Source organism: Athene cunicularia (assembly GCF_003259725.1).
Source record: "Athene cunicularia isolate RWA chromosome 3 unlocalized genomic scaffold, athCun1 chr3_part1, whole genome shotgun sequence".
Taxonomy (NCBI): Eukaryota; Metazoa; Chordata; class Aves; order Strigiformes; family Strigidae; genus Athene; species Athene cunicularia.
The window spans coordinates 2,856,551-2,876,713 of record NW_020799097.1 but is presented as its reverse complement, the minus strand read 5'-3'; the positions used below and the strand labels follow the sequence as shown (position 1 = coordinate 2,876,713).

Genomic DNA, 20,163 nt, shown 5'->3' with positions numbered 1-20,163 from the left:
TAAGCTCCTTTCTGCTCATCTTAATCCCATTGCAAGTGGCTACGGTAGGCAGAAGAGCCTGTGGTTGAGCACGGAAGCACATGACGGTGGGGAAAGCTGCGAGAAGGGGAGAGATGTAAAGCTTTAGGAAGGGAGGTGGGGGCCCATCCCCCTGTGTAGGAAGCGAGCGAGCAAGTGTTCCATCTTTCATTTGTAGGGCTGAGAAACGTAAACCAGGGAGTTTTCTCTGTCTGGATTTTGATCTCCTCTGTGGGCGCTCAAAGGAGGCCTGACCCGAGATGGATTATTGACTCGCAAAAAGCTATGTACCTGGATTACCTTCGCTGTGGTGAGTTCAATCTGCCTTTCTCTGTCCCTCTATATACCAGTGAATCAATACAGGGAAGAGGAGCAACAAGCGAAGATATTGGAGTGATGGAGAGCAAGCAGAAGCAGGAGGTCTGATGTTAGTATCGATTAGCTTTTTTTTCAGTAGCTCTGCCATCCTTTTTGCTTACAGCCCTGTTTCTTACGAGGGAAGTGAGATGTGGTTGATGTTCATGTGGGAAAAAATAGGTGTCCGTGATAAATAAGAGTTATGGGGGAAGGTTGCTGATGTGATCAAGCCATAGCTGGTGGATGTGTTTTGCTCTGTTGAGTAATGCAGATGTTACGCCTGGACGATTTCCAAAGCCTGTTTTTGTGTTTTCCTGGGAGGCTTTGCAGTGGGCTCTGGGTCGGTCCTTACAGAGGCATTTCCCAAGCAAACAGCTCTCCTTTCTGACCACCTCTGGATTCCAGTTATACAACTCGCTGTGGCCACTTAAAGTTTCTGCTGCTATTCAGGGGCGGGTGATTGAGTGGGTCAAGTCTGTAAGATGACAGAGAGGGGACTTCTGCCTGTTTTAAGCAGTTCTGCCCAGGCAGGGAGCCAGGCTGGCTGCAGGCTTACTCCAACACCCATCCCTGATGGGAGAGATTGTGAACTTCACCACAATCCCAGTTGGAGTATAAACCAGAATTTCTGCTCTGATTTTCTCTGCTTTTTTTTTTTTTTTTTTTTTTTTTTTTTTCCTTTTTTTTTCTTTCTTTTTCTTCTGTTGGCAACCTCTCAGTCTCTCTAAGTACAAGCTAAAAGGGAGGGGGGCTTGTGTTTTTTTTGGTTAATAAAAGCCTCTGGTCGTTAACCCTTGACAGTTCTTCAGTGAATTACTATTAAAAAAATGAATTAATTTCTTGGGTTGAAGAGAGGTTCATAGAGTTGATGACATAAGGGTCATTTAGATCATCAGATTTGACCCCTTGAATAGAATGAGGCACTGAATTTCATCCTGTAGCTGCTGGCCTTTCGTTTATTGTCTTTATACATCGTGTTAGGAAACTCATAATATCAGGACCGCATATCTGTAGGGGCTGAATTAACATGGAAGGGAAGAAGAATACAAATTTACCAGGGGGTCATAGGTCAGCAGCCCATTGAGCCTTTGAAGAGAGGAGCCTGGCAATACTCAGTTGCCTCTTGCTCAAAACCCACCTGGTTTCATCTGTCTGGTATGGCAGAATGTTGCCTGGTGGCTGTACTCCTGATCTGGGAATTTATGTATCTCTGCAATTCTTCTTGTAAGCCCGGGACCGAGATTTGTATTTTGAACATCTGAAAATACAGAATGTTCTTGGCCTGTCTATGATCCCTATGAATTATTGGTTGTGATGGTGACTGACTGGTATTTATCTTCTACATCTTCTACTCCCCCAAACTGACCTTGTCAGCAACTGAGGGCAGAGAAAATGTTTCCATCTTTTGCTGGAGTTTTTTTGTTGTTTTTTCACCGCTCTGCTTCACCGGATCTCCCTTGGCTCTCTTTTAGAGCTTTAATACGTTGTTTGGTGTGGGGTGGGTTTTTTTGTTTTTGTTTTTTGTTTTTTTTTCCTCATCTTTTAAATCTATTACCTTGTAATCATGTCTGTCTTCTTATTGTGCCTTGGAGAAACATGAATCATTTGCCAATAGGTGAGTTTTATTGCTATCGATTGCTGTTATTAATTTTTGCCCATTAATGTAATATTAATGTGCCATTAATGTAAAAGAGGAACAAACTGCACATTCAAGTGTAAAATGTCGCTTACGCTGCTCAGGTGGTTTTAATATATTAAAAAAAAATCCATTTGGAGAGATAAACAATGGATCTCTTCATCTCTTCCCTTCACAGTGAAATATTTTTTTTTTCCTTAAAGTCTACTGTCCCTTAAAAAAAGAAAACAACCTTTCTTTTCCCCAGTCTAGTTTTAAATAACCTGTGAGAGGGGCTTCCACTACTTCATTTAGAGATTATTCCAATCTAAATGACCTCACTTGCCCTTTGCTCGGTTTTATCCCATCACATCTATTTATACCCTCTTGCTCTATATTAAGCAGTTCCTCTGAATGCCTGGGAAGAATTAGCACCTTAACATTTTGACTACACAGAGAATGAAAGACACAGAAGAAAATCAAGATCCAGGTGCACCTATTGCCAAAGAGGATGTTTCAGAAAGGACTTGGTTTTGTCTATCTGTGTAGTGCCTACACCATCAGCTTCCCCTCAGCCTAACTTATCTCCTGGCTTGCAGCACGCAGTCACTCCTCATTGTTCATGCACAAAGGCTGAGAGCTCTTCACAATGGAGATCTTACTTCTTCCTTGGCTCTCAGCTCCCTCCTGCCTGCCAGCTCTTTTGTTTTCCCTCGGGCATTAGTTGGCCAAGCAATGTATATTTAGTGCTTTCAATATTTTATTTTTTTTTCTCCCTCCTTCATCTAACCAACCCCTCAATCATTTTGTTGCTTTTCTCTAAAACCTCTCAAAATTGTCGGCATCCTGCAGGCTTGTGGCTGTCCACTGTTACCCTCAGTCTTCTTCCTCCCACAGTTCATGGAAATGAAGTTTGTTGCCTTACTTTCTTAGGTGTTTCCACTGACATTGGTGCCCTGGATTGCGTGAGAAGAGTCCTGCACCTACTTAAAAGCTTAGCGGGAGAGGTGGGCTCCTGAGATGGCAATGCAAATCCTTCCACGCTTGTTTCGGAGTCGTTCATCCAGAAACAGTGCACTTTTGTTGAAAACTGGCTTTATCTTTTTCTCTTTGCTTTAATGAGGTAGTGCAAATCACTGCCTCAGGACCAAGCAGACAAAGATTGTGTTCCTAGTGCTGTCCCAGATAAGTAGTACTGGGCAAGTCACTTCATCAGTCAGTACCTCAGTTTCCCTTTTATTCTTTGTTTGCTTCTTCCATCTCATGTTCTGGGAACCTTGAATATCACTTATGTTTGTGTCTATACAGCTCTGAGATGGAGAGAGAGCCTAAGCACTGCAACCTTCCCAAGCTTCATGCTTCATACCCCTCCTCTGTGCTGGTGGGCTTCAGCTGCGCCTCAGCATCCACAACATGCTTGGAAGAAGTCAGGCTCTGATATCTGGTGATGGCAAATGCCGGACCCCCTGGATGTTGCCCAGCAAAGAGAGGTTGGCTCACTTTGCAGCACTCAGAGAGCAGAGATGACCTCTTTGTGCGCACATGCCTGATCACGAGCCTGACAGCGAGCCTGGACCTGCACTGGCTGTCGGTGTGGATGTCCTAACACGTGCATTTACTGTCAGTCATCTCGACAGGAGCCTCGGAGCACTGCTGGAATCCCAAAGAGAAATAAATACGTAGAAATGATATCTGCTTACTCAACAGATCCGATGCACGTCCCAGAGCCATGTTGTGCCAGTTCTATTCCTTAAACATGTGTTTCTAGACTGTTTTAGGCTGCTGCAGTCAGTAAAGCTGTGAGAGTGAGAAATGGGTTCTTTGCTGCCTTATGGAGATGTACATACAGGTGCCAGTTAACCTCCAGCTGCTGTGCTGGGTGGCACTGGGAGTGGCAGAAGACCAGAGCATGCAGAGCCCAGAGAGCAGTAAGGCTCTGGTAGGCAATATAAATAACCTGCAGGGTTGTAAGTTTAAAATATTTGATCTAGTATTACTAGGAAGAAACACATTTACAGGAATTTTTGTTACCAAAAGTGCACCTAAGAAAAATGAGATATATCCTAAACGTAAGGGGTAACTAACAGCCACTACAGTTGGTTTAATAAATTACAACAGTTTGGAATTTTTTTTTTTTTTTTTTTTTTTTTTTTGACCTGCCTGAGGAGAAATTCACTGAAATGCATCAGTTTCTTTGGAATTGTCCCATACAAAGTGCCCACGGTTTCTTTTGCTTAGTGGCTTGATTTCTTCATATTTGCATTCTTTCTGCATTAGCTGACCAGGCTTAGTCACCTGGTGTCATCCTTCTTTCTTGACTGCACAAGCCAATTTCATGTCACTGAGATCTGGCCATGAGGTCTTGCAGGGAGGCCGTTCTGACTTGCCCGCCATGAACACCTCAGCAAGCCCATAAGCACATTTGGCAGATGCTTTTGCCATTAAAGTTCAGGCAAAGTGAACACAGAAGTCAGAAAAATGTGGCACCTGGCCAGTCTATGGAAAAAAGTCAGCACAAATAATCCTAGGTATATTTTGCAATACTTTGCCAGACCTATTCCCTTTTAGTTGGGGATTCATTTACCCATTTCAGCACGTTATCGCTTTAAGCTTCCTCAAAGGCACACAAAGCCTCTTAATAAATAATCTTGCTATTTCTTATCACATCTGCCTTTGAGTGAGAGACAGGACAACTGGGACAACATTCTCATCTGAATCCAGGTCAGGATCAGATGTAGGAAATGGTGGTGATGAAGAGCTGAGTGATGATCGCGGTGTTATATAAGCTTTGCGTTAACTCTAACATGTTTTAGAAGATCAGTGTTTTTTGGATGGGTATGAAGCCAGAGGAGGGAGGTGCGCAGCAGCAAGGAGGATTACATCTCTCTCTGCGCTTCCACATGTCACCCATTACCACAGTGTCTGAACACTTTTTGCTTGCAAGGTGTGGTGAGCTCCATTGGCCAACCTTGGAAATCTGCAGGAGAGGCAGGAACAAGCAAAGAGAAGGTAAAGGTCTTCAGAGCCTGCTGAGGGTGATAAGGGAAAATATAAAACATGTTAAAACAGAGGGGAAACCGTCAGGTTGCAGAAGCGAGTAATTTTATACGCAGGATTTTGAATAGACCTTGCAATAATATTGAGAAAGCTGGTAAAGTTTATAAAGGTTGAGATAAGCTGACTCAGAAACAGACAGGTGTTTTAGCAGGAAGGGATGGCTGGAGATTTTTGAGAGATTACAGTCAAGAATCTGTAGGATTTGGCAACAGTCCAGGTCGGAGTGTTAGGTGTGAAGGAGATGTAGGTGTTGAACATGACATGGAGATTGTGCGTTTGAGTGCTGTATGAATGTGGGTTATCCGCAGCTAGGAGGGCTAGGGGAGCGAAGAGTTTGTGGTGAGAGATAAGGAGGTGTTCTTCTAACCACGATAAAAGAGTTGGCAGCCCCACATCTGGGAAAGATCTCGGAGGAAGAGTTAGGAGAAACCCAGCAGCGGAGAGTTACACTGGCTACTGTGAACGTGGAGAATGATGTCACCAGCTGACATCACAGGGGGCACCATGTCAACAGGAGACAGACAAAGGACGGGGAAGAAGTACCAGGGCGTTCAGTGAACGTGTAGGAGGAAGGCAGTAGAAGACACCAGTCTCTCCCAAAGCAGACCGGGGCTAGCAAACGTGGAGTCCCTTGCTATGGAGGAGAGCTGGGTCTCAACTGCAGCTCAAGTAGAGGAGGGGCAGCTTTATTTTTATTTAATTTATTTAATGTCAAGTTCAAATGTGGAGTCTTCGTGAAGAGAAGGGTTTGGGTTCTTTGAAAGTTTCAGTATAAAACTTCTGGGTTTCTTTTTTTTTTTTTTTACACTTTCTGCTGCTTTGAAAAAGGGAAAATAACGTGAATTAAAATTTTTTCATTTGACTTAAAATAGCTTTTTTCCCTTCTCATCTTTCAAAAATATGAAAGGAATGCTATTTGGAGGGTCATTACAGAAGAAAGTGTGGTGAGGTTTTTCTTTCTTTTTTTTTTTTTTTTTCCTGTCACTATTTCAGGTATTCATTCCTTGTAATTCTTTTCCATCCAATTTAAAAAAAATATATATTCTAAAAAATGTTTTTTTGACAGGTCAGCATCAGCTGAGAAGAATCCCTCTCCTCCCTCTTCTTTGTTAACATTTCAGGTATTCATTTCTGGTAATTTAGAGGCAGGACACAAGAAATTATATGCATCTGATGAAACATTTTTATTGTCACCATCTGTGCCCATCACCTTGAGCTTCTTTTCCAAAAAATGGAGAGAAAAAATGGTTTTATGATGGAGTTCATCTGAGACATCCAGTTCAGGATGAGATGGACACAGCCTAAAAGACACCGTATCTTGTCTGGTGCCTCTGAGGGAAGCCTGGAGGGACTGTTTCAAGTAGAGACATTACAGATATCCACATCCAGTCCCATGTATCCTGCCCAGATAGGATATATCTGTCCCACAGTGCCCAGGATTTGGCTGATCCTTGTCCCTGATCCCTGGTTACACATGATTTCTCCAACCCGGTTTAGACCACACTACCCCACCACAACATTTTGTTCTTCCAGAATAGCCCCAACACATCTGGGACACTGTCACACAGTTAGCGGTGGAGAGAAAGCATCGTCCCTCCTGCTCCTTGCACAGTGCCCTGAAGGAGATGGGTTTTTCACAAGTGCTAATCCCAAGAGATCTCATGAGCTCCAGTGAGTCCTGCTGGCTCATTCGATCTGAGAATCTGGCACTGAGATTCAACAGATGGGAAAAAAAAAAAAAAAAAAAAAAAAAAAAAAAAAAAAAAAAAAAAAAAAAAAAAGAACAGTTTATTATGTTAAAAGTTTAGGCAAGCAAAAATTGCAGAAATCACCAAATTTAGACTTTGGCCAGGGTACCAGTATTAGCAATGCTGCCCTTGATGAGGGGTCAGAGTTCTGCTGACATGAATTAAAATCAAGAATGAGTAAAACTGGAAGGATGTTGGGGGCAGAACAACAATAGCGGAAAAAGCAGGATCATGAATAAGTTACAAAGGAGGACAATGATTCAAAATTGGCTGAGTTATTGAGCACTTTTAAAAAAAAAATCCATCGTAAAGAAGAAAACTATAGGAGAGTAGTTTGGACAGGATTTAAAGTGAGGAAGGAAGTCATTATAAAATATATATAATTGATAAAATGGATGAATCCTTGAAAAAATTGGAAAGCACACAGATCTGCTGTTGGACGTTAAAGAATGAATTAAGAAACCAACTGTATCACTTCCCAAAGGCAGCTGATGCAAACTGGGATGAATAAAGGAGAAAGGGCTGGGATAATATCCCTGATTTTTTTTTTCTTTCCTATTATTCAAAGCCAAAAGGAGAGAGTCACTCCAGGTGAGACATTGTGTCTCCCAATATAATGAAACAAATGTTAAGGCAGAAATAAGTACACAGCTGTATGGCATAAGAATTGTAGACGAAAGGCCAAATAAATACTTGATGTCGGAGAAACTTGACTGCTTCTACTGTTTATCAGATGTAATACAGTGCTTAACTTGTCTCGGAAAATGATTTTAAAAGGTTTTAGAAGTCATATTGTTGTATGACTAGAAGCTGTCCGCAGATTCAGTTATAAACACACTGAAAATGTGAGAAAGAATCTACATGTTGAAATGTGGAGGGATCGGATATGATTTAATATCTTTTGAAATAATTTTTTAAGAGTGCAAGAAACACTTTAATGAAAAGGAAAATTGATAATCATTTGGAAGGATCCGAGGGCATCAGAAAGGCAAGAGAAGTAGTATAAATGCGATAAATAGCACATCCGTTTATCAGTTCCCTGGCACAAACGTGCAGACCAGCTTGGACATAAAACTTCAATCTTACCTCAGAAGGAAATGTAAAGTTATTTTCCCCATTATTGCCAGAAATTTGGGTAAACCTAGAACCCTGGATTTTTTAAATGGCATTATTCTTAGGAAATGCCTGGCTACAACACTCGAAATACCCTCTGAAACAAAACCGTTGTCCCCAGATTCTAGTGACGTTCCTGAGCTGTTGCTGAAGCTGAACTGTGTTCGCTCTGAAACACACAGATGGGACTGTCGGAGCCTTTGCAGAGACAATAATCAGGGCTGTGTCACGGAGTTGTCACTTCAACAGACTACAACTGGCTGCTGAACAGCACGGGGCAGAACTGGCCTCTCTGCCTCTGGTTTCTAAAGCCCTGGGTGTCATTTTAGGAAAGGTGAATTCTTCATTTCATTATCAAAAGAAAACCACTCTTCTGCGTTAGGGCTTCCCTGGTCCCTTCGGTGGAAGAATGCTTTAATTTCACAGTGGACCGTGATTAACAGCATCCCAGGGAGCTGTTGTACGATTGTATCCAGGGACTTGGCGAACTTATTGATGGGAGACAACAGGATACAGAGGGGATGGGATAACGAACAGGCACCACCATGTCCCTGCCTCTTTCTGCTCGTCAAGACAACCTGACAGATGCTCTATATGCTGTCCCTCATCTTGTTTTATTATGTTGTACTCATATCCTTATATTTCCTCCCAAGCAGAAAGCAAATCTCATAGCTCAGCCTTAGTATAATACACCCAACCTCGGTAAGGTCTGTCTGGTCTGAGGTGCCCATCCTGTAACCAGATCGTTATGGCTCAGTCTCCATTCTCTAAGCAGCGACTGATACCATGAGCTTTGTTCTTCAGCTTCATAAATGCAGTCTTATTGCACAGTGAGGGTGACTCTTGGCAAAGAAGCAACATTTCTCAACTGTATTTTATCTCATATCGAAGGGACTCATTTTCATCATTTCAGTCCATGAAGACTGATGTATCAACTGAAGACTGATATATCAACTGTAAAGACATTGTCTACAGAATAAGTGTTTTTAAAAGTAAGAAACAGTAAAAAACTCACATTTTTTTAACAATTTCAGAGGGTTTTCTTTCTTTCCACCGGTGGTTGATGGCTGAAAAACTAATTAGATAATGCACATAGAATAGAATAGAAGCAAGATTTGCTGTAGGTGAATCTGATCCCTGAGACTTATTCTAATCCTCCAGAAAGCTGGACTTCTTGATTACCTAGGTTAAGTGTGATGTAATCCTTTGCACTGAAGGCTGTAGCTGGAAATACAACTTGGCCTGCTGTGCTTTGAAGACTGACTTGTTTCAAACTGTTATGGACCCAAATAAAGAAAAAACAGTGCTTTATTTAAAGAAAAACAAAAAAAGAAAAAAAAACAAACAACCAAAACACCTCCCCTTAAAACACCAGAACAACAACAAAAAAACCTTATCTACTAAGATCTGTCTCACATTTATAAATGAATATTCAATTTTCTTAGAGGAAAATCCAGTAATCACAAAAGGGAAGAGCTAATAATGTTAAAGTAATTAGAGGTTGGAGTAGTCTATCAGATCTCAGAAAGCATCTCTGATGATGGAACGGTTCAGACTGCTACAAAGGATGGATCATACTAAACTGGCACTTAGCTGGATCATAATTACCACATGAGCCTGAGCCAAGGGGAGTGCAGACAAACCCAGAGAAGCTGCTTTACCTTTGCTAAATTGCAGGATGAAGTAGGCTGGAAGGGACTTTGGCAATTCTTTGGTCCAACCACACACTCACAGCCAGGCCCAACAGATCAAGTTGGTCAGCTGTAGTTTTGAGTATCTCCAGGGTTGGCTATTCCTCCACCTCTTAGGTCCCAGTCTTTGATCACCACCATGAAGAATTTTTTTTTTCATACCTAAAGGGCATTTTGCATGCTGCCACTTGTATCAGCCACATCTTGCAGGTTTAGTATGCACTTCTAGGAAGAGTCTGGCTCTCTATACACCATACCTATACCCTGTCCTAGGTAGTTATAGACAATGATATGAATGCCTCCAAGTGTCTTCTCCAGATTCAACACTTCTAGTGCTCTTGCCCTCCCTGTGCTTATCATATGCTCCTGTTTTGTCCTACTATCTGGGTGGCCTTTGCTGGACTCACTCCAGCATGCCAGAACCTTTCTTGTACTGTGGAGTGCAAACCTGGACAAGGTGTCCAATGTGCTCTCAGAAGAGCTTAGCAGAAGGGAGTTATGACTTCTCTTGGCCTGCTTAGGGCACTCGATAGCGTATTGCAGGTTGTGGATGGTGCTCTTTGCCCTGAGGGCTCACTGCTGACTCCTGTTCAACTTCTTGCCCGCTGGGACCCCCACATCATTTTCTGTGAAGCTGCTGTCAGTCAGCCTGAGCCTGTGTTGCTGCATGGGGAGTTACTTTTCCTAACACATGGTTCGTGTTTTCTTCTCCTGGGGGTCATGTCAGGTCATGTCTCCAGACTTTCAAGGTCCTTCCAAATGGCAGCCCTGCCCTCCAGCACATGGGTGCTCCCAACATCTTGGTGTCACGGGGGAACTTGCTGAGGGTGCCTTCTGTCACCATCCAGGTTGCTAATGAGGATTTCTGAGTAGCCATCTCAAGTGTTGCCATGCCAATCCAGCCCTAAGGCTCAGTGTACAAACAAGTCAGTCAGATTATACATAATTGACATCAATCCAAATGATCCCAACAAAGACACCGCACGACCAGCAATGGGTGGGATAACCAGTGAAATGCAGTCTCCCAGAGAAGGGACGGGAGACAACCAGGTCAACAAGCCAAACACATCAGACCAAGGAAGCCACACACTGAATCTCTACACAGCCCACGTTTACAAAAGCCAGACCTGACTGGAGCCCAGTCCCAGGGAGGCAGGAGGTCCTTCCCCAGCAGGGAACTCTGCACAGGGCATCCCCCTCACACACAGACACTGCCCCTCCTGCAAGGGGTCCCAGCTGTTATCCCTGCGTGGGACACCTGACCTGGGGTTACTGACTGCGGGACCCCTGGGGTCATTGACCCAATGGCTCTGTCTGCCAGGCTGCCCACCCTGGGGGGAGCCTAAAGGGAAACTCACCCCCCTTTGGGAAGGGCTGTGGGAATCACCCACATGTCAACCTTAACTTGGGGTTGAAACCCCAGCGTTTCATCCTCCTAGACAAAATGTGCTCATATTCCTCCGAAAATGGCAGTAGCTGCCATCAAATCCAGGTTGTTTTTAGGACAGGAGAGGCTTGCATCTCCAGCGTGCCTTCTAGCTTACTGGTCCAGCAGCGTGGTTCAAGGATGGATGCAATGGTTGCAATCACTAATACACTGTTCCTACCAAGAGGTGCTTTTGCTTGTATTTAACACCAGCTCTGACAAGGACCTGGGTGAAGAAGAGCGTGGTGTTTTAAGCTCATTCAGCTATGGAATAAAATGAGTTATCAGAAACCTCTTTTCCAAGAAATGAAAAACTTAGTCTTATACAGAGTTTGATCATCCTTTTCAAGTAATTTTAAGTAACAAATAAACTGAGGGAAAAATATCCAATCTGTCTGTTTTGTTTGCAGGGAATTCTTCTATAATCATGGGCAAATGGCTGTGCTGACTTCTAACTCTGTTTTTCTCTTTACGAATCAAACATCTCAACTTTTGTCACTCTCAACACAATACTTTGGCTTGGTCAGACCATAAATATTTCTTGTTAGTAAGGTCACTTTGACATTTTAAAAATACTTTTCTTTCTCAAAAAGGGCACGGTGCAAATTGAAATGAGCCTTTTTAGAGAAACATGGTTAGATCTTACAAAATGATGATTCATGTTCTCTTGCCAGAAGCTCCCACCTTTTCTGGGAAAAAATTCAAATTAAATAATCATGTTCATGATTTCTCTAGAAACACACACCTGGATTTTTCAACCAGCCCCATTCTGAATGTTAATGGTGACCTGTAATTTTTTTTTTTTTTTTTTTTCTCTCTGGAAGTAATGTCTTTGTAAAAATGGAAGCTACAGTTACTTGTATGAGAAGAGAAACTTCCAGTAAAAGTTTGTACAGTGTTTTATCAACAAAAGCCGTACAAAAAGTGACACTGGGCATATTCAAGCTAGGGAAAAGGCACAGATATTTAGCACTAAGTGGGATTATCTGTTGCTGCTGGACAGGGTGGACTCTTGATAATTTGAAGTATTTAAGTCAAGTCTGGACGTTTCTCATAAAGGCTTTCTCATCTCTCAGATAGTGGTTATGGACTTGGTGCTCAATTCACTGAGTTCTCTGACAGCTCTCCTACCTCAGCTCAGGCACTTTCTAGAGTTGTATCTGGATTCCTCTCATCCTTCTACATCCCCAACAGAGAGAAGGTTGCAAGAAAACCTCAGAGATACCAAACCTTAGTGTGATGGACAGAAGGAGAAGGCTGATGTGAAGAGATGTGCTGCGGATGCATTGGATTTTGGCTATGGGTTCACATGAGGGATGCCCAAACACACGGTCACACAGCTTCCTCTGTATGAAGTTGGATAGTGCAGGTTTGACAGGGTTTAGTAGTGCGCGACTTGCCTACCTGCTATAGTTTAGTCTTTTTGAGATGTCGTTCTGAACTGTCATAAGAAATTGCAAAATGAAGGCCAGGCTGCCTGGCACAGTCCTGATAGAGCAGAATGACCTCTATGAGGGGTTCAGACTTCTCCACGGAAGGATTTTTACAAGTTTTCCAGTATTGCTGCTGACATCTTATAGTAGTTGCAAGTCTGCAGAGAGATGACCTTGCTCTTCTGGGTCAAGGATCCCGCAGGAATGGTCTCTGGGCCCTGAAAGGTGTGCTGTCCGCAGGTGCAGAAGCAATGCTGTATAAGGAGGGCTGTGGAATGGCTCAAACACTAACCTTACATTCCTAAGATTCATGTTAAGGATCTAAGATTTCAAACCTGCTGAACCTATTCTTGTAGGATCCCCAAATCCCTGCCCTGCCAATAAAACCTTTTATAACTCTGGTCTCGCTGCAATTCCTTACTTTCTACAAAAGGACGTGCTTGGTGATGTAAGTGATGTTGGTGCACAGGTGCCATGACTACATAAGTAATAAATAAATATTGCTAGAAGACGAGAATTCCAGTCTATACAAAAGTGAAGTTTCCCACTGATTTTGTACCTGAATCCAACCGATCAATTTTTCCGTTGCGTGTGCGTGTGTTTTCTTTGCAAAGAGGAAGTGTGAGAAAAAGCAGGGAGGCTCTCATAGGTGAATTATGAAAGAGCAAGTCATTTCCCATTATTTGTCATTCACAGGTTGCTTGTCTATCCTTATTTCATGCCCAAATCTCAGTGATCCAGCCGTTGAGCATTCATCTGAGACTCTGACATCTGCCATGAACTTGAAAATATTTGGTTGGGACTCACTTAACTGTCCTTAGTTAAGCTGAAAACTTGTTATGAATCAGAGTCATCTATGTCCTGAGCAAACGACTATCAACCAGCTGAGAAGTAACAAGCTTACACACAAATCTTAAAGAGCTACCATCATCTTTACTTCGACCCCACCGATTGCCCTGGCGTTACCCAAAAGATAAATCTGATTCCAAAGTATTGTTGAGAAGTGGGGGAGTTGATGAGCAGCGTGGCTCAGGAAAGTTTTCCAGATTTCCGCGGGTCGTTATGCAAGGGGAAAAAAATTTCCCTTTTTGGCCTTGACTGAATTCCCACTTATACTGGTATGACTGGAGAGGAGTGTCACCGAGTCAGATTTGTACCCGAGTTACATGGGCGCAAGCAAGAGAAGGATTGGGCAAACTGTGCCTAAAACCCCAGTGGATTTGAAAGCCTTCTCCAGCAGCTTAGGTAGCTTTTCTTTCTATCCTTAGCAACACAGTCCTGATTAACCCCCCAAGCTGTGGTCAGACATTTTGAGGACAGTTTGATTGACAGCATGTAACCTGCTAATGTTTTTCCCTGCATCGTCCAGTGCATTAGATCCTGGAGGTGGTTGATTGGCTGTGTTGGGTTTTTTTTGTTTGTTTGTTTGTTTGGGTTTTTTTAATTATTTTGTTGATTTATATTTAAACTCTTGGATATCCTATAAGAAAAATTTATCCTGAGCAAGAGGCATGAAGTACTTCAATGTAAGTAGAAAAATATGCAGTGAGACTCCTCCCTTGTGTATTTATGGAAAGATGTATTTGGGCAAGAGGTCCATTTTTATTGCTTTGCCAGATCTATAGAAGAATCTCCTTCCCATTCTGAAACTTCAAATGCACAAGACAAAACTTCTCCCTGTGGCAACTGTATTTCATGCAGAGTTTTTGTGGGAGGCTCTTTCTTCACATTATGTACTCCTTTATAAAAAAAGACCTGACAGACCATTTGGCTTGGGTGGATAACCAACTCTATCACCCAAAACCTAAGGGACCTAAGGCCTGTGAAATCATCCCCAAAAAAAGATTTGTACTGGGAAATTATGATTTGTCACTTTTTAAAATTTTTGGTACTTCTTTCAATATTATTTAACAGCTTGGAAAAAAGTAGAATAAATCCTTGGGAAGCAGTTAGATTTCTGGGACTGTAGCCAGCATATTGTGGACTACCATTGGTCCAGGGACTATGATTTGGATAATGGCTTTGTTTGGAAATTATGCTGCCGATGTCTGAAAGCACTAAAGTAGGACTCACAAGAAAAGAATTTAAAAAAAAAATAAAAATTAAAGCCACCTTTCTGAAAGCTGTTGAAATATAGATAAATGAGATTTTTTATTTTTTTTTTTCCCCCTGGAAGATAGAGTGATGGATTGATCTTTAACCAGGAAATAAATAAGTGAATAATTGCTTGGTGAAATATATACATGGAAAGAATAAATCATGTTGAAATCTTTGTCAGTGTGTATGGATATAAAAAAGCAGAGATTTGTCAAAATAATAATCTTTCCAATGGTGCCTAATGTCTTTTCTCACCTGGCTGAGGTTAAACTTCTATTTTATTGCAGGACTGAATTTGCTGTAGTACAAAGTGCACAAATATTTCACTTGAGAGTAGCATAATATTAAAATAATGGTCTGTACTAAAACGTGAGGAAATCAGCATTTACAGCTTTTTGAATGCTGCACCTCTGCAATCAGTGACAAGATTCCCATTAATTACAGTGGTCACTGAACTGGTCTTCCAAAGAATAATTTGCGAGTAGCGTGACTACTGTCTTGAAACTAGAATTTCATTCAGCTGCTGCAAGAAGTGTAACCAGGAGCAACCTGAAGGAAGCGTGCCATTAGAAATACATTTATTGTTCTCTAACTCATTTCCGAACACTAAAAACATTGTCTTTCTTCTGAGAGATTTTTTTTTTTTAAGTTGCCATAGAAAACTGCTGTCAACTAAGAACATAATTTGGAAAGCAAATTGGATGTAGGCGCTTGTAGCCAGAACCACCTTCTGCAAGCTACAAGCCAAGCTACCGCATTCCTTCCTAACAATTCAAATGGTTTGCTGCCCATCGGTGAGCAGGAACTTCTGATCAGAAGACGACATCTCGAAATGTAATTTTGAGAATCTCCATTTAAGTTTGAGTAATTAACTCCAGGTGAACTGTGGAATCACCGTTCACATTCATGAAATCAACTTTTGTCGCATTCATTACAGCCAATATTTTAGCAGTTGTAAAGAGTGTCCTTTTGTTCTGTTTTGTTTTGTTATGTTTTCTTCTATATAAAGCACAGTGCTACCTCTTTTGGCATAATAGTTTCATTCCATGTGGGGTCTGAATTTTTTAGTGCTTGACCTCCAAGAGGATGCATTTAATAAGGGCGAGCTAGAAAGTGCAGAGTCCAGTCTCTTTTCCGCTTGTCTCCATCATGGCAAAGACATGAAAAAAACTTGGATTCCAAAAGGTGGGGTTCAGCCTCCAGGCTTAAACACCAGCCACCTTAGCTTTAAAAGTGAGGGACTCCAGCTGCTCTGGCACAAATTGGGCAGATCATTCTCCTCATGTCTGTGTGTACCAGACTGATGTCAAATTTTCCCTCTGTTTAGCAGAACCAACTTTTGTAGTTCTATCTGAGATCTTGTGATATTTCTCACTGGGGTTTTTTTTTGTGTACCTGCCATGGATTTCCATCCAGACCTTACCTTCCCACACTATGGCATGAACATGTGCAGATGCTCTGAAACGAGGATACTCTGCCCCTCGGTACACTCAGGACTGGCTGTGTGCTACAATATGCCATCACTACATGAAGGAGTTCAGTTTGGTTTTGGTTTTTGTTATGTACCAGTTCACGAGGTTAAAGGGTTACATGAGAATCTCAGCACTCTGCTTGTAAAAATAAAACCTAAATAATCACTGTCTCTGATAGTTTCAGAGAAAAACCTCAAAAACATAAACAAGGAAGACATAGAACTCAAAAGGACAACAAGACACAAATATCAGTTTTTGTGGGTTTTGCTTGGGGTCTGACTCTTGCTTTTTTTGCCTTAGGGGCAAATTACACTGACTGAATTCTCGTTGGCATCTGCAGGATAAGGATGGTTTAACTGTGAGGAGCAGGGTTATGGCTCCTCTTTCATTTGTGTTCGCTCTTATCTACCTGAGCCAGTGAGTTCATAGCTCCATGTTGGTACAATCTGCTCTTCATCAAATATAGATGGTAAAACTGTTGTGAGGAAAACAAGCTGTGCTCCCATGGTAGTCAAGCACTGATTCTGCATGTCTCAAACGCTACTCTGGTTTTATTTCTCTTGTAGATATCTCTAAGCAAGAGGGATGACTCAGGTGCCTGCTGACCACCTGTCAACCACCAGCTCCTACAACTATGAGCAGCCCCTTCCCTCCGTGGCTCGGACAAACACGGTCACCAAGGTACCCACAGCCAAAAAAATAACCTTCTTCAAGAGTGGAGATCCTCAATTTGCAGGAGTCAAGATGGCCATCAACCAGCGAAGGTTCAAGAGCTTCAATGCACTCATGGATGACCTCTCTCATCGGGTCCCACTGCCATTTGGGGTACGGACCATCACCACCCCACGAGGAATACATTGCATCAGTGAGCTGGACCAGCTGGAGGATGGAGGATGTTACCTTTGCTCTGACAAGAAGTATGTCAAACCTATCAGCATTCCTTCTGGGGGACACAGGCCAGCCCCCCCGCGAGGCGGTCGTCCCTCCAGCGCCATGAGAAGAGCAGCTCAGGAGAACAAACCTGAAGATTATTCCACACCTTTCACTCAGCATGGCCCCAGAATACCCAAGAAAATCACTCTAGTTAAGAATGGAGAAAGTGGGTTTCGACGCTCAATTATCCTGAACCGCAGAAATGCCAGGAGTTTCAGAACTCTCCTGGATGAGATTTCAGAGATCCTGCAGTTCCCAGTGAAGAAGCTCTACACTGTTGATGGCAAGAAGGCAAGTATCTCTGGTACCTGGGGCTGGTCAGTTATTCTAACAGGTGTTACCACATCAATGTTTTCACCCCTGTGATGCAAATCCTTCGGCTCATGGGGCCAATAGTTTATCCACATTACCTTAATCCTTGGGGCTTCTGTAGTTAGTGTCACATTAGGTACTTCCCCATTAATTACACGAAGGGGTGATGGAGAGGAATCTTGTTCAGCCATTCAAGAACTTCGTATATCAGATACCGTTTTGGCTCAATGGGAAGAAACTTCTGACAGAAGCCCAGAAGCTCAGCGTTTTGCAGCTGGGTATAAAACCCTAAATAAATTTTTAGTAACGGAGTTTCCCACCCTCTTCTAGGAGGTATGTCCCAACAGAGGCTTAACTGTTCTATGCCTGACAACTGGGAATTCAAAAGAATAAGACAGCCCTTAGGTAGCACCTTGCACTTGTGTAATTCCTAACAGACCAGGATCCAGCTCATGATGTGGGATCCTCAGAGTTATGGTAATATAACTAGTAAATGCATAAGTGATTAAGGTATGAGTAGGATCAGGATATTGGTTACCTGGTGAATGTGCCAATTGGGGTGGACTCATAATATATTCAGGGCATGACAACTTCTTTGTTCTTCTGTTCCCAAATGAATTTCCTGACAAACCTGAGATTCTGATTTCACAGAATCATCTAGGTTGGAAAGGACCATTAAGACCATCTAGTCCAACTGTTAACCCAGCACTGACCGTTCCCAACTACAGCAGATCCTTAAGCGCTATTTCCACCTCTTTGTAACGTAAACTAACCAACACTTGCATTTCTCCTGCAGAGGTCTCGTGTGTTAGCCTGACTTGTCCCTGTCAATGCAGCTGAGAGGAGCAGGCACTCTGCTCCTTGCCACGTTTTTTTCCATCTTTACAGTGCTGTGTGCCAGCTCCTCCGTGCTCATGTCACAACCATTCGTGGTGCCACTTTCTGAATCAGATAACTGAAATGTCTTGGGTTCAAATGAGCCACCATCCAGGAGGGGGGAAAAAAATGGAGAAATATTTTTAACCCAAATCATTTTGACTTGCGCAGGGACAGCAGCGTGCAGCTATGAAGGAGAGAGGGAGGGCATAACGGTGCCTTAAACCATCTTTCCTGGTGGAGGCAACATGTCAGAGCACAGGGCTTTCTGCTGTGCCCACCACTCTGGAAAGAGCTGCCTGTTCTCAGTTAGACAATCCAAGGAAAATGTTCTTCCAGAACATTTTACTGCTACAGCTTTCACAGCCTTACTGATCTAGAGGCTAAAAGAGTGTGAGTCTGACTGCAGTCAGAGATGAGGTGAAACAACAGAGAAAGGACAGTGACACTCCGCATACGCCAGACAAGTGAAACAACAATCTTGCTGAGAAACCGAGGGTCCTGTAGAAACTAAGGGTTTATGGAAAGAGGACCCAGGAACAGGGGGAAAACTTAGCTATGGACAACCCAAGTGTGGCCTAGGATAACCAAAATAGATAATTCATCTCCTCAAACTTTAAGGCCTGAGTCAGTTGTCCAAGTCCAAGATGAACACGCTGGCCACCCTACTGTGGGATTTATCTTTGCTGAGTGTGTCGAGAGTCTGAGTTTCTCCTAATGGGAAAGTACGCAAAAAATGACCCGCTTGTAGGCAACTGCATGGTAGACAAGACGAATCCCATGTCCCAGGCTGTTTCAGCAGTCAGTGAAAAGAAATAGGCACTATAGATAGCTGCTTTCCAAGTAACTGCCTAAATGACTTCAGATATCCGGAGCTGGATTCATTTCGGATCCAGCCGCCTGCATGTCGGTGTCTAAATGTTTCTCTAAGTGAGGTAAGTGGCTAAGCTCCCACGTAGTTGTTGAGTCTAAGCTGACCCAGCCAAAGAGGTGTCTAGAGGCCTTCAGAATCAGTTAGGTTCTTTTTTTTTATTTTTTTTTTTTTTAGCTTCCATCAATTTATTTACAAGGCGAAGTTTGCTGTGCACCACAGCTACAACTATACCACTAAAGTAAAGTGTTGGAGCAGGATCTCATCCTTTTCTTCTCCATTCTGCTAGATTCTTATCATCTTCCCTGGTGGGTTCTGGCCCAGAGTGACAGTCCCCCAACAGTTTAGATTTAGGGCCTGGGGCCATTCCCTGTAGGTGGCCTGGATGTGACCAGCATGTGTTTGAGTAGCCAAGCTGCTTCTGTCGACCTCCATTCTGAAGAACAGGGTCTGGCACTGCTTGTTTTCCTACTACAAATGTACCCAACTCGGGTTAGGAAAAAACCCCAACAAACCCAACCTTGTTGCCAAGATGTGTTGTAATCTATGGATAAGTATTTTATTTTATTTTGTCACTGATTTCTCCAGTTTTCAAGACTTGGACTCCTGTTCAGTCCACATGAAGATAATAATCTTGCGTAGTGGTGTGGTAGTAACTTCCTCTTCGCTTCTTCCGTTTTGGAGAATTTTCACTCATTGCTGTAAAGAAAAGTTTCTCCTTCTATTTCTTAGTGCAGACTTAATGTTCTCCTTCTGATCCTTAAATTAGTTTCTCACAATTCTCCTTCTAATTATTGTAAACAGTGACATTTTAGCTAGGATACATACTAAATACATGCTCTATAAACACAGTACCTTCGCCATTATTCAACCTCCATCTTTCTTTCCACCTAAAGACATAGAGTTATCTTTCACATTTTCAGCCCCGCAGCCGTGATCATCCTGTCTAAAGGTCTCTATTCTCCCAGAGTCGGATCTCATCCCAGCATGCCAAGACGTGGTTAGAATGATATGGGTACCAACCAACCCAAAGCGGTCACCGTGGGTTATTTGAAGCTGATGGCACCTACTAGGTTTTACACGTTAACATCTTTGCTGACAGTTTAAGTTCTGTAAGTCTCTTCAGGAGAAAACGTCAATAGCT

At 42.6% G+C, this 20,163-nt stretch overlaps 1 protein-coding gene across 1 annotated transcript in view; it reads left to right on the top strand.

The window, feature by feature from the left end:
* Positions 1-341: 341 nt before the first annotated feature.
* The window catches only part of RP1L1 (RP1 like 1), a 43,274-nt gene continuing 23,452 nt past the window's right edge, over positions 342-20,163 (top strand). The window contains exons 1-2 of the mRNA XM_026846391.1: positions 342-445; positions 16,594-17,251. Of these exons, the coding sequence (XP_026702192.1) occupies positions 16,613-17,251 (639 nt within the window). The 5' untranslated portion in view covers positions 342-445; positions 16,594-16,612. The remainder of the gene's footprint in view (positions 446-16,593; positions 17,252-20,163) is intronic.